This window comes from Chlamydotis macqueenii, chromosome 5 (genome assembly GCF_036417535.1).
Source record: "Chlamydotis macqueenii isolate bChlMac1 chromosome 5, bChlMac1.mat, whole genome shotgun sequence".
NCBI lineage: Eukaryota > Metazoa > Chordata > Aves > Otidiformes > Otididae > Chlamydotis > Chlamydotis macqueenii.
Genome location: NC_141560.1, coordinates 26,733,324 through 26,748,489, shown reverse-complemented (window position 1 = coordinate 26,748,489; position 15,166 = coordinate 26,733,324). Strand labels below are relative to the sequence as shown.

The window sequence follows — 15,166 nt, the reverse complement described above, 5'->3', positions numbered from 1 at the left end:
GGCAGTGTCACTGTTGACATGGTGCTGTAGAAGTAGTTGATGTGAAGAGGAATTAATATAATTCCCTGCTACATACATACTCTGTTCATGACCTCTGGGTAATCTTTTGGCTGTCAAAGCATTACCAAGTGGCAGTTGTCCTACCAATACAGTGGGAGGTAAGGGGAAGAGGAAATGTAGAGCATCCATCACTCTTCAAAACTGATAGTGTGGGGTGGTGTTTTATTGAAGATGTGTATATGTTTGTTTTAATGATGGGGGAGGAGGGAGTCATAACGATGTGATTCTTCAGCACCACCAGACCCTTGCCTTTTGAGATACATGGCTGCAGCAAACTGTATTAATTTATTTTACTGTGTCAACATGAATTCTGTTCATTAGTCTTCAGATTTTAACCCTGGCATTTGGAAAGCTGAGTGGGACAAAAAGATAGGACCCCTTGTCCTACCACAACATGGCCTGCTAAAGAGTTTTTCCTTGTCTGTCTTATAAAGCCCCTTTAGGTACTGGAAGGCTGCTATAAGGTCTGTCCAGAACTTCCTCTTCCCCAGGCTGAACAGCCCCAACTCTCTCAGTCCGTCCTCATAGGAGAGGTGCTCCAGTCCTCTTATCATCTTCGTGGCCCTCCTCTGGCCCTGGTCCAACTGGTTCATGTCCTTCTTATGTTGGGGGCTCCGGAGCTGGACCCAGTACTCCAGGTGGGGTCTCAAGAGAGCAGAATAGAGGGGCAGAATCACCTCCCTTGACCTGCTGGCCACACTCCTCTTGATGCAGCCCAGGATGCGTTTGGCTTTCTGGGCTGCAAGTGCACATTGCCAGCTCATGCTGAGCTTCTTATCCACCAGCGCTGCCAAGTCCCTCTCCACAGGGCTCGTCTAAATCCATTTTCCACCCAGCCTGTATTTGTGTTTGGGATTGCCCCAACCCCTGTGCAGGACCTTGCACTTGGCCTGAGTGAATTTCATGAGGTTTGCATGGGCCCACCTCAAACCTGGCAAGGTCCCTCTGGATGGCACCCCTCCCCTCCAGCATGTCAACTGCACCACACAGCTTGGTGGTGTTGGTGAACTTGCTGAGGTGAGGGTGCACTCTCTCGCACTGTCCATGTCACCAACAAAGATGCTAAACAGTGCTGGTCTCAATATTAACCCCTGGGGAATGTCACTGGTCTCCACTTGAACATCGAGCTGTTGATGGCAAATCTTCATTGAATCCATGTCTCTCCAGCTGAGAGACAAGGATGTCACGTGGGACAGTATCAAATGCTTTGCACAAGTCCAGGTAGATGGTGTCTGTTGCTCTTCTCTTATCCACCAACACTGTAGCCCCATTGTAGAAGACCACCAAATTGGTCAGGCACGATTTGCCTTTAGTGAAACCGAGTTGGCTGTCATCAATCACCTCCTTATTTTCCATGTGCCTTAGCATAGTTTCCAGGAGGATCTGCTCCATGATCTTGCTGGGCACAGAGGTGAGACTGACCGGCCTGTTGTTCCTCAGGTCTTCCTTTTTTCCCTTTTTAAAAATGGGCGTTCTGTTTCCCCTTTTCCAGTCAGTGGGAACCTCACCAGACTGCTATGACTTCTCAAATATGGACAGTTGCCTGGCAACTTCATCTGTCAGTTCCCTCAGGATTTGCAGATGCATCTTATCAGGTCCTATGGACCTGCACACCTTCAGGTTCCTTAGATGGTCCCAGATTTGCTCTACAGGGGGCAGTTCTTCATTCTCTCAGTCCCTGCCTTTGCCTTCTGGGACCTGGGTGATGTGGTTAGAGCACTTGCTGGTGGAGACTGAGGCAAAAAAAGTCATTGAGTACCTCAGTCTTCTCCAGCTCATGTTTTCCCTAGTCCTCCTTTTATCCTCTATGTAGCTGTAGAAGCTTTTCTCGTCATCCTTGACATCTCTGGCCAAGTTTAATTGTATCAGGGCCTTATCTTTCCTAGCCTGATCTCAGGCTGCTCAGAAAATCTCTATTCCTCCCAGGCTACCTGCCCTTAATTCCACTCTCTGTAGGCCACCTTTTCGGTTTTTCAGTTGGTTCAGGAGCTCCTTGTTCATCCATGCAGGTCTCCTGGTGTTTTTGCCTGATTCCCTTTTTGTTGGGATGCATCGCTCCTGAGCTTGGAGGAGGTGGTGATCCCTGAATATCAACCAACTTTCCTGGGCCCCTCTTCCCTCCAGGGCTTTATCCCATGGTACTCTGCCCAGCAGATCCCTGAAGAGGTCAAAGTCTGCTCTCCTGACGTCCAGGATAAAGATCTTGCTGTGCGCCATCCTCGCTGCCCTAGGGATCTCAAACTGCACCATCTCATGGTCACTGCAGCCAAGGCTGCCCTTGAGCTCCACATTCCCCACCAGCCCCTCCTTTTTGGTGAGAACAAGGGCCAGCATAGCGCCTCGCCTCATTGGGTCCTCTGTCACTTGGAGAAGGAAGGTATCTCCACATATTCCAGGAACCTCCTGGATTACTTGTGCACTGCTGTGTTGTCCTTCCAACAGTTGTTGGAGTGGTTGAAGTCCCCCATGAGGACCAGGGCTTGTAACCACAAGGCTGCTCCTATCTGTCTGTAGAGGGCCTCATCCACTCAGTCTTCTTAGCCAGGAGGGCTGTAGCAGACCTCCACTGTAATGTCCCCTGTCCCAGCCCTCCCTTTAATCCTAACCCCTAAGTTCTCTGTTGGCTCCTCATCCATACCCATACAGGAGTCCATGCACTCCAGGTGGTCCTTGACATAGAGGGTGACACCCCCTTCTCATCTCCCCTACCTGTCCTTCCTGAAGAGCCTGTGTCCCTCCCTTTCAACTTCCCAGTCTCAGGAGCCATCCCACCACATCTCTGTGCTGCCAATAAGGTCATGGGCCTGCAGGTGTGCACACATCTCTAACTTCTCTTGTTTATTCGCCATATGTACATTCGCACACATAATACAGATAATTAAAACTGCAAGGCAAGGTAGAATTTTTTGTGTAGAACAAGCACAGAAGCAACTATACCCAAAACACATTGCTTTTTTTTTTTTTTTTTTTTTTTTTTTTCCCCTCAGCAGAAGTGGTAAAGAACATGCTGCTGTGGCAAACATTTAAAAAAACCCAAGGAACGATATAATTTTAGACACGAATTGTGCCCATGCGCATTTTGTAGTGATTGCTAGGCTTCACAAAAAAGCAGACTTAAAAAATACAAGACAGAAGTGGCAAACTGCAGCATTAAAATAAATTTGTGCCTGTAAAAGCAGCTGGTGTGTGGTCTCATCCACCTCTTCACGTGAGGTTGGTTTGCTTCTTCCTTCACAGTAACGGCCATCACAACAGGCACAGGGCGCTCCCCCGCAGCCAGGGCACCGGCCTTTTGGTGCCGTGCTGGACCCGGACAGAGCCTAGCTCCCTTTTTGCTGACTACTGTACAACCTGACGACTTCTGCTGGAAGCTGTTGGCTCTTCTGTCAGTTTAGCTGCAACCTGAAAACCATGGAATTGCTCACCCTGCAGACATTTGGTGAGGGACCCTTATAAGACAAAGGAGGAAGCTGTTTTTAGACAGGCCCCCACCTGCAGCAGCAGAGGGCAGTTCAACCGCCATTCCCCCATTCTCTGTGCACACACACACAAAACAGTTCCAGCCTTTAATATGCATGCTGCCACCACACCCCACAATGAGAAGCTACCAAAAAAAAAAAAAATCTCCAGCCCACTTTTTTTGTAACTGCCTAGGTCAGGTCTGCCAAGGGAGCTCTTTCTCCAGCGCGGTACTCCTGCTCCTGCCATTATTTCCACGTAGGCTTAGAATCATAGAATGGTTAGGGTTGGAAGGGACCTTCAAAGGTCATCTAGTCCAACCCCCCTGCAAGGAGCAGGGACATCCCTGACTAGATCAGGTTGCTCAAGGCCTCATCCAGCCTGGCCTTGAACGTTTCCAGGGATGGGGCTTCCACCACCTTTCTGGGCAACCTGTTCCAGTGTTCTATAACTCACATCGTAAAAAATTTTTTCCTAATTTCCAATCTAAATCTACCCCCCTCTATTTTAAAACCATTACTCCTTGTCCTATCGCAACAGGCCCTACTGAACAGCCTCTCCCCATCTTTCTTGTAGGCCCCCTTGAGGTACTGGAAGACCGCTATCAGGTCTCCCCGGAGCCTCCTCTTCTCCAGGCTGAACAGCCCCAACTCTCTCAGCCTGTCCTCATAAGAGAGGTGCTCCAGCCCTTTTATCATCTTTGTGGCCCTCCTCTGGACCTTCTCCAACTAGTCCATGTCCTTCTTGTGTTGAGGGCTCCAGAACTGGACACAGTACTCCAGGTGGGGTCTCAAGAGAGCAGAGTAGAGGGGGCTTATTCCAGCTGCAGAACTCTTCCATGGCTCATTCCTTTAATTTCTTTATTCTCCTTTCTGTTTCTAGTTTAGTGCTCAAAGGTGTTTAGATAAGCCTTTGTACTTGAGCTATTCACCAACAAATTCTGACAACAGACATTTCAAAGCATCATCCATGTTCCATTGTTTTAACTGCGATTTAGCTTAATTCAGCTGTTTCACAATTTTTCGCCAATTAGTTGCTTTCTAAAGGCTCTTATGTTTGCCTGAAGGACTTCACCAGGTTCTAAAAGAAACTATTAAGTTTCGCCCTTGCCAGCAGTCCTAGAACCAGAACTGCCAACTTGCCCATGTCTGTAGAATCAGCAGGTACCACAGAGGTCGTTTGATAATACTGCCACCCTTTTTTTTTTTTTCTTTTTTCCTTCTCCAACTCACCTTAAGGGTTGCACACTACTTAAGAATGTAACTGTATTTTCTGAATGAATAAAGTATTTTCCCTCTGTGGGTTAAATACTTGTTCTAGCTTGTAACTAAGTTAACTCCACAAAAAACAATTATTACTCCGCCAAAACAATCAATGCCCACGAGGATGCTGGAAGCTGCAGGCAAAACCAAATTTAGCTAGGCTAAGATAATGCAGGTCAAGCAAGGCTTGGATCATCCCACAGAGAGTGGAATAATTTCAGATTTTTTTTTTCCCCCAGGAATAGCCCAAAATTTTATCTGTTGACAAGCAATTTAAAAACAAGCTCAGAGGTATGCAATAGGAAGCAGGGTGCAGTAGCCTGACAGATGTCTTTAGATGCATTTAACCGAGAAGGGTCACACAAGTCCCCATTCCCCCCCAAAAGAAAAAGAACAATTGAGGGCTTGTGTTCCAAGTTCCTGCTGCTAAAGCTAGAATGCAGCAAGACTAACTTGACATCGCTGTCTCTTTAGGAAAAACAAAGAGAAGCCAAAAAAAAAAATTTAAAACCCATTTGGGATTATGCAAGCTGGAAGTAATTTCATACAGTTTGTAACGCCCCACTCCCAGTACAAGTGTGCTTTCCACATTAGGACCATCTTCATTTCTTAACACTTGACTTCAAATTGCTTCAGCTTGAATCCCTTCATCCTGGTATCGCTAATTCAGATTACTGCTAAAAATACAAACAAGCAACCCACTGGTATTTATTTCTCAGACAACAGAACAATCAGGGGTGTATTTCTCCAACACTGCTCAAGATACAAGTTTCACTACACACGTGCGCCTTACTGGACTGCCTGTACTTGTAAAGTAAGAAAGATTATAGTAGTCTGTATGTATGAAGTACATTGATGCATTGATGTTGTACCTGGAACACGAGCCATACCCAGTGATTAGACTTCAGAGTGTATTGGGGCGGGGGGGCGGGGGGTAGAGAACAACAACAACAAAAAAAAAAACCAACAAAAAAATAATCAGACCTGGAGTATTAACAGCGGAGATCCATGGGTATGGCCTGTTTTAAACACTGTGGCTGCAACTGCAGTTAAGTGAAAGGACTGCACATCTCTCTACTGTAGCCAAGTGGCCCGTTTCTCCTGCTCTTCACCTTACCTTTCAAGATTAAGTTAATTAAAAACAAAGCAAAAAAGAGGTTAGACTAAAAAGAGAAACCCATTTATAGAACAGAAAGGTAAACAAGTTACTTCCAAACTGCGTTAAGTGAGGCAGTTATCCACAGAAACACAGTAGCCTGCAGAGATAAAATTAACATCCTACAACTCCGTTTAAACCAGAGGATGCAGCCTTTGCTTCAGGAAGTTGCACAGAAAGAGTCAGGAATCTTGATCACTTTATGACCAAATTTAAGGTGCAGATGATGCTGAACAATCCCTACCACATTTAACTGCTACATAAACCTCCCTCCTGAGGCAGAGCCCTGAAATGCACTGAGACCAAGTCCCGTTATTTCTCTTTACTGGAATATGAAGAGCTGTAACTGTATTTACCTTTATCACCCACAGCATCTCTTCAGTATGTTGGTAAATGATCTTGCTTACCAAATGTAGAAGATCTAGGAGACTGCAGTCTGCACAAGCAGTGCAATTCTCATGCCTGGTAGCAGTTGGGACTACCGTAAAATGAAGTTCAGAAGCTCAAATCAAATCCGTGCTTGGCACGCACACACTGAACAGCCACTCTGGCAACTCTCACAGCACAATCAGCCATTGCAGGGCACGGCAGCTGTTCGACAGCTTATCAATCATCTGCAGTTTTCATTCAGAATGCACAGCTACGTACTCTTGACTATGGATAAAACGTCAAACCAAAGCATTGCAGGTATTCATAATCTATTTAATAGTGGGACACCAAAGAAATACTACACATTTTTTCTTGAGCACATTAGATTTTGATTTAAGCAATTGCAACGGATGCAGGAATTTCTCAAAAATAGTCTTCTATATTCTACAATCCACAGTTTACTGTATCAGTCTAATAAGTAATATCATGATTTGTGCTAACTGGTCTGATAGTCTGATCTTTAGCAAAGCATCCTTCCCCTTCCTCCACCCCCCCCAAAAGTTGACAAAATTCATCCCAATTAAAAAAAAAAACTGTACGACTTATTTTAGACTCTTTTGTTGATCTAAATACAATGGGAGCTACCAGTTAAACACAGCTTATGAACGATGTTGCATTTTAATTCTAAAAATCTTCATGCTGATACAATAAAATGTTTTATACAGCGATCAATTTTTAATGCTTTATTCATTGATTAAAAGAATATACATTTAACATAAACCATACAACATCAGTCATCAATTCAAACATTCAGCTGGTTTCCTTACATTTTCTGTCAGGAGTTTTTTTTTCATCTGATCACATTTATAAGATAAAATCTCACCACATCTGGCATATACACACACTGTGCCAGTGGATTCACTCTACTGATGTACATATAAAATCCGCATGGTATGTGCTCACTGGAGACAAAACAGCGCACACCTGTCAAAAGGTCATTTTAATATAAGATGGTAAAACCATTTGTAAAACACATATAAACTTTTTCCATAAATAGAATCATATCTGGACATCTGTTGCATAAATTGTGTTTTCCAAAGCTTACAATATAGCAGCCAGGTCTCAGCACTGCTGGGCACCCACGTTGGCCACTTACTTTATTATTGCAGACTGTCCTTTAAACATTAAATGCACAACATTCGTACCACTTAAAACTGGGGTCAGGTGGAAGTCTCACAGAGACCACGTCTGTACCGCGGTTGCCCTGAAACAGTTAAATCGGCTTTTAAAGCCTCTCAGATATAACAAGATTTTAAAACATACTTCATGGAATGTTCTTCATGCATCATAGCAGCTCATACCTGTGATAGAACAAGCTTTGTATTTGTTTCCTTTCCTTCCTTTACATTCACTATTCACAGTGAAACAGGTGCATGTTTGTTAAGAGTTCTGAGGTTGCTGACTGAGCCACAGCACAGCTGTGTACCACAGGTCGAAATTCGACCTTATATATTACAATCTAGCAGTATCTGGCTGGCCAAAAGTTGGCCTGCCCCTGCCAGCATGTGGGCACTTCTTCGTTTTTAATCTATTCTTTGGCAGCTGACACAGGCGCTGACAGAGAAAATCCAGTGACTTGGTTGCTAGGGATTTCACGACTAATGATTGTTTGCAGGTGTATACCTTTGTACTGAAGTCTTCACTGTTATGTTTTTACTTCATCGGAGTGCACATCCTTGGTTTTTTCATTTAAACTTTGGCCCAAAGCTAACTTTTAAGGAAGCTGACAGAACATGAGAATAAACGAGGAGGAGTTTTGCAAAGAATCCAAAAGACTACAGCTTATGGAGTGAATCTGTAAGCGCAAGTACCTGAAAAGCTGGTGTTTCACACCACTGCTTGACAGCTAAGAAAAGCTGAGAACGGTCCTAAGCCACACTTCAGAACCTGCATGTAAGTAAAGCAAGGCAAGAGTCTTACAGTGAACAGCCCTGGACAGACTTCTCTTCCTTCAAGCCTATTAAGTAGCGTGCTACCAGATGAAGCACACAATGACAGCACAGAAATCTACTGGGCTATGGATATGGGTATTAAAAAAGAGTTGGCTCCTGAGCACAGAACTCCGATATAATAGTAAAACCATTCAAAATGCAGTTACTCAATAAAAGTAAAGTTAGCTGGCAACCTCAGACAGCCCTCAGCTGTATCTCCGTAAGGTTCGGTAGACAAGTCCATTAACCGTGAAAACCCTAAACACTGCCACTTTCAGCTTCTAAACCAATACCCGACTACGTTCTTTGATCAAGAAGTAGAATACACATATATAATTCTATATAGCTAATACTGATTAAACACAGCACAAAAGGGGTTAATTCACGCTACTGAAAAAACATAATAGGACCCTACTTGCATATGTAACCACAGGAATTGTAAATAAGGAGCTAAATGCCTTCACTGAAGCTTTGCATCTCTCTGTAGAAGTGACGGGTTGGCTCAGTGAAGACACTGAGCAGCTCTATGTCCATGACTGCGTGCCAAGGTCGACCCAATCCGAGAGATACTTGCTCAATGAGATTGTGTACTGGATCCACATCCTGATCAGCCAGTTCTCCTTGGTCGAAATCAATGCTTTCTTCTGTGACTTCAAGAACTTTCAGGTCAGAGCCACGAAGACGAGCAATTGCAATAAGATTATGAGCCCACACCGTGTAACCTACAGGGGAAAAAAAAAAAAAGAAAGTTGCTCTGTCATTTTGCTAAAAGGCATTTTTTTACTGAAGTACTTAATATCAGGACTTCACAACATCTTTCCCAACTTATTTTGTCACCTTCCATGACATGATGGTTTTTTTTTTCCCTGCAAGTAATAAAGCCCAGTTCTTATATGCTGAATAAGAAAGTATCAAAACTATTTCAGGCAGTTTGATCAAACTTTTCTAGATCTGATTTTATCCCCATTTGTAGAAAAGTGGACTTCTTTACTCCAATGTAAGTTATAGCTACAATTTCAAACCTTCTGTGATCTACTCCATCATATAAATAAATAGCATTAAAAAGTGAGTTAAATTATTTTAAATGTATGTATAAGAGTGTTTTAAAACTTCTTGTGCTAGGAAAGAAAGATCTGAAGTTTCCTCTTGTTGCATTAAAGGTAGACTTAAAAAAAACCCCCTAAAATAACAAACCAAAACATGAAACAGAAGCCTCTGCAGGAAATAGGTCACACCAGTGTAAAAATAAATAAGTAAATAAATATATCTTTACATGTATCTTGGTATTCTATCTGAGATTAAGCATAATTATAAAGCTTTAAAAAGACCTACTCCCCCAGTTACCTGTTAGCTTTCTGTACCCTAGCTAAGGCAAATGCTGAGCTCCTCCTTTGGATGCAAATCACAGATGAGCTGGGAACTTCCCTTTTCGGGAGCTCTGCCAAGTCAGCCCTTCCATTGCAAAAGGAACAGCTCACTTCTGCCTTCATCATCATTCTCACAGGTGCTAAGCCTCTTGGTGAGATGCCCGCTTAGATTCAGAGTAAAGCTGCAGTTTACACAGTATTGGAACTGGGAAAGTTAGGCTGCTGAGAAATAAAAACTAACTGTGGTTTGGTCTTCAACAATGCAGTTAACACGCTCTACATCATAATGTATCAAAATAAGACAGACAGTTAAAGAATGAAGAAAACTGATGTCAAAATAATAAAGAAAAGGGAATTTGTCATTCTGTTTTCTTTTACTTTTTCCTACTGTTTGTGACTCCCTTCTGAACAGCACAGAAAGCATCCTCAGGTGTGCTCTTTTCAGGAAATGGTATCATTATTCTTATAAATACAAAATAGACACATGTAATTCAAAACCTCCCAGGCAGGTAGACAGAGAGACAAAACCATCAGATATTTCATCTAGTTTCCTGTAAATATGCTGCTTAGAGTACGTTTTCAACAAAGAAGCCTGCACACATCTGTATGGCTCATTTCTGGTCTATTCATCACTAGGAGTGCATGAATTCCCACAATTTTCATCTCTTGATACTTCACCTCCAGCACAACTCCGTAAGACGAAACTGTCAATAAGGCTGTAGGACAATTAAACCCAACAGAAAATTCCACCTATACAATGACACTCTCCTATCCGGATCTGAAGGAGCTCACAACAGTGATCTTGATCACAAAGGAACTTACTAAAGAAATCCTTGACAGAAAGTGCAAGAATAAAGGGAACAACAATTGCGGTTAAGTCCCTCACACTATCCTTGTGGTTCAGGTATACGGCTTTTGCTGTAACCTTTTGTGGTCAGATCCCCTATGCTCCAGAACAACCATCTTATTCTCAACTTAATCTAATTTTAAATTAACTCTCCTTTCAAAAGTTTCCCCTGAACCTTCTCAGTAACCTTTCATCAGCCAAAAAGCCTCTGCTCAGCTAAGCATTCAGAAGTAAAAGGGAATGATCACTTCACTACAAGTATCACTGAACAATAAATTCACCATGGGCACATCTTAATTTGTTTTTCCCTGCTAGTAAAAATTTCAACTTTAGTTTTGCTCATAGAGCAGAATAAAACTGAGAATCTCATAGGTAACACAATATGTTAACAATACAAAGCCTTGAAAAACCACATGAAGTGTCCTTCTCTTAAGGAGGAGAGAAAAGGAAAAAAAAAAGGGAAAAAAAAAAAGGCTTTTTCAGCCCCCAGCTGTGCTTTTTATTCACAGTGCCAGATCGCACCACTCCAACTATCCTACTGCCCCCATCCCATCCCAAGTGACCACTCACTCTTCACACTCTTCCTTCATTCTGCACGAATGTATTTAATACCCATCAATCAGCTTCCCACCTTGGCGGAAAGCTAATACGACTTCCCACAAAAGACAGAAGAGAAACTTGAGGCACCCAAGGGAAAGAGTGTCCTTAGGGTATGTTGCCCCCCTCCTGTTCTGGTCAGTGATAAGTGGCAGCCTTTTTCAGAACAAACTAATAGCAAATGGGACAAACAAGCAAACAAAAAAACTAAACCCATCTGAGAAGTATTGTAAACTGAAGAATAACCACTCCAGGAGACAGGAGAAGAAACCTGAGCACTTACATAAAAAACAAACTATGGCACCTTGAACAAAACCACCATCTTTTCCTGAAGGAAGCTTGATAGTATCGTGAAGAATGTGACAAGTGGAGCCAGAAACCATTATTTGGTGAACTTCAGAAAATACAAGCCTGAGGCTAAGATGCTGTCCTGAAGCATCACAGCGTTCTAGATCTTTCTTCCTAGTCACGTTCTCATAGTTGCTACTCTAGAGGAAAGATGCTTATGCTGTAGTACCAGAAAAGTAATATTCACAGCTTATAAAACATCAGGAGGCATTTAGAAGCAGCTTAGCTAACTTCTGCTGCAAGGAGGGTAGAAAAAACGGGAAAGAATCTGAATCCCAACATCAGAGCAAGGGTGGTATTTGGCCATTCTCTCTCCCAGGTACACACAGCATCTCTCCAAAGAAAGAAGATGCAGCAACAACCATTTGCTAGACAGAACTGTAGAAAGCGTCTGCTTTCCCAACGCTCTGCACAGACTAACTCCTTCCACTGAACAGACAGGCATTGATATTAAATGACACTTATGCTAGCTTACGTTCAGATATTTTACCATCTTTTTAAAGTTTAGATAATACATCAGAGGATTTTCCTTGTAGTAGGAGGACAATATAAGATACAGATTTTTTTTTTTTTTAAAGGTCCTCAAACTTGTATCCAAATGTTAAAAAAACTGCTAAAATCCACATTTGGAGTGGTAAGGTCATATGCCAGTATTCAAAAATCTGTCAGACCTGGAAACTACGGAGGAGAAACAGATTAATCATCTGTGATTTTTCCATAGAAGACAGTGGAAAAACATTTTCTAGCAAATACAGCAGGACCTTCTGACTTCAACCAACAGAAATCTGAACGTACAACCTTCACTTGCTGAAGGTCTCTCCTGTTTGTGCTGAATGACTGGAGATTTACTCCCTCAAGCAGTCTGAGGAAACTGCATTCATTATTATGCAACACAATACAGAGTCATCACTTAACTCCTTCATTCTGATGCTTTAAGATTTGCTAAACAACTGTAACTCCTAGCAAGTACTGTACTGATGGCAGAGTGGAATACAAATCCACTTTTTTTTTTTTTGCAATTATCTAGCAAGTAAATAGGTGGGATAAAGCTAGCTCTGGTATTACTGGTAAAACTAATGCACTCAGTGAAGTAACCTCCTCCACATTGTATTTTTCAGCCTTCATCTCCTGGCAAAGTCTTACCAAACCGGTAACAGGCTTCCTCCCATCAGTCTTGGGACACTTAATCCATTTGATTTACAAATAGGAAGCATAATCATCTAATCTTGACAGCCTAAGAGCTCACAGTAAAACAGCATGTATTTCCAGTGCTCACATTCACATAACAAGCCACCCTGCGGAACTTGCACAGTGCAGACCGCTGTCAGGATAAGCCTCCTGGAATGCTCAGTTCTTAGTTATCCTCACTTTTGTGAGCAGTCTAATAAAATCCTGTGTGACTTCTCAAAAGAAGTTAGTAAGCCGCAAGTACGTTTAGAACTCGTACACAAAGAACGCCTTCGTATTTTCAAACACAAAAATACCAGTACAAGGTACAGTGTGTATAGCAACTGTGCAGCAGACTTCTGAACACCACTCCCCTAAAATACATTACGATTAGAAAGGCCAAAGTGTTGCAAGTATTTCAAAGTCACAGACTATGCCTGCACAATGTATTACCTACCATGAACAGCTAGGAGAGACAGTCTTGTGCACCTCCAGGCTAATAAGACAAGGGGATCTTCATTCCGGTTGTCACTAAGATCTGGGAAGCCAGACATATCTATCACATCATTCATTAGTATAAAATGAGTGAGGAACTTGTCATACTGCCTGGATATGAGGTCAACAACAGCCCCTGAAACACAAGTAACGTAGCTGTCAAAGTGAATCCTCTCTAGGGGGATACTGGGCTTAAGAATCCTTAACATATCATCACTCTTGACATCAAAAGCCATTATATAGACCCGAAGATTAGTGCTATTGCGTGTCAGCGCCTTCCAATTCTCATCTTCTGGCATACTGTCCAATGACTTGTGCATTATGGAAACACTGTGGACCAGGAGAGACAGTCGATGCAAAGGCACATGGTTGCTGTCAGCCAGGACTCTTGCCATTTCAGCTGTAAAATCACAGAAATCCAAAGCGAGCGAACGCAGATTCACAAAGCGCTCCAATTCCACCGCAGTGATAAGAGTGGTATTACCAGGGATGTGGTTGTCCAGTAAGCTCAGGTGTTCCATGGTGTTGGCTATGGGGTTTGATAAGGAGGACAATGACGTGGGAGTCACTATTTGCAGCATAAACCCACAAGACAGCCATTTCAATTGCCTGCTATTGCCTAATATCTCTTCAAATAGCTGTTGGATTCTGCAAGTAAACAAAACAGACAATGATCCTATTAAACATTGTTTAGTCTTACCAGTTGCATAGCATTCTATTTTTCTATTCAGTAATTATTCTCATTTCATTTATAGCATTATTCTGCAGGAAGATGCTATTATTATGGTTCTTGTGAACTACAAATATTAGAACCTGCCTCTGCAGACTTCCCACAGCAATTCAACGTTCACCGCACTTAAAAGGTTAAAATTGTAAACTATCTTGAGAAAAATTATGCACTTTGTCTTTCAAAGCAGTGGCACACTATGAACCTTCATTTCATGCATTTCTCAGCACATATTTAACACCCTCCCACATACATTTTAAGGTTATGCAAATAAGAAAACCTGTAATACTTTAAAAACACAGTTCTTGTTTTTGAAAACAGCTTTTCATATTTGCTAACCTCTCCAGAACTGCAAATTCAAGATGGAAAAAAAAAGGTCATTTTCAATGAAAGGTTGCAGAAATTTGACTTTGAGCATAAGTTATAATGATCTGAAACTACTCACTTGACTTTGCCCATTAAACAGTAAAGAACAAACATCTAAGAAGAAAGAAGATTTTTAAATAATACTGAAGGTACAGCTAACTGGGTTTTCAAGTGTCAACACGTTCAAGTTTTCCCAAAACAGCCTGGACCTGGTAACATTTCAATCTCAGATTATCAGTGACAGATGATTCTGGCACTGCCAGAATCCTCATGCCATTTAGTGCACTGCTTACGCAGTTATTCTGATGCATCCCATCTTTCCTACCTATTTATTTTTTTTAATGAAGGGATGATCTTTAAGTTAAATAGATAATTCAGGAAGGCAACAAAAGTATTTTAAGATAAGATTTTTGAATACTAAATTCAAATAGCACAGTCAAACTCTACAAACTTTCTCCAAATAAATATTCCAGTCTTCCTCCCACAGCTGCTAAGGCCCAGAAGAGTCCTCCTGCCGAAATGACAAGTGTTCTTTAAGCACATACATTCTAGGACACGTGTGTAGATAAGAGTTTGATCTCAAACCCTGGTCAGCCAGAAGGAAAGATCAGCATTTAAGGGAAGCAACTGAGCCAGGCTATGACACTTCCATGAAACACCAAGAAATAAGATGTAAACACTTCCAACACAAAATTAGCAAAAATCTTTGTGGTTTAAATCATGTAATGTTTTGCACAGAACACTTTCCTTTATTGTTATTAGTATCTGTATACTTTATACATCTAAGCAAAATAATGTTAAAGTTACTATTATCATCCACGCATCTTCAATCGAGATAACGTCCAGACGAAACTAAAGGCTTATTTAACCCAGCATCCTGACTGGCAGCAGAGAAACACTAACGCCTTAAGAAGTGTGACAGAACAAGGAAAGCACACAGAGGTATTTCTCAAAT

At 42.1% G+C, this 15,166-nt stretch overlaps 1 protein-coding gene across 1 annotated transcript in view; it reads right to left on the bottom strand.

Moving 5' to 3' along the window:
- Positions 1 to 6,618: 6,618 nt before the first annotated feature.
- Positions 6,619 to 15,166, bottom strand: part of FBXO33 (F-box protein 33) — a 20,081-nt gene continuing 11,533 nt past the window's right edge. Inside the window, exons 3-4 of the mRNA XM_086749452.1 lie at positions 13,081 to 13,766; positions 6,619 to 9,019 (exon numbers count right to left, since the gene is read on the bottom strand). Of these exons, the coding sequence (XP_086605578.1) occupies positions 8,748 to 9,019; positions 13,081 to 13,766 (958 nt within the window). The 3' untranslated portion in view covers positions 6,619 to 8,747. The remainder of the gene's footprint in view (positions 9,020 to 13,080; positions 13,767 to 15,166) is intronic.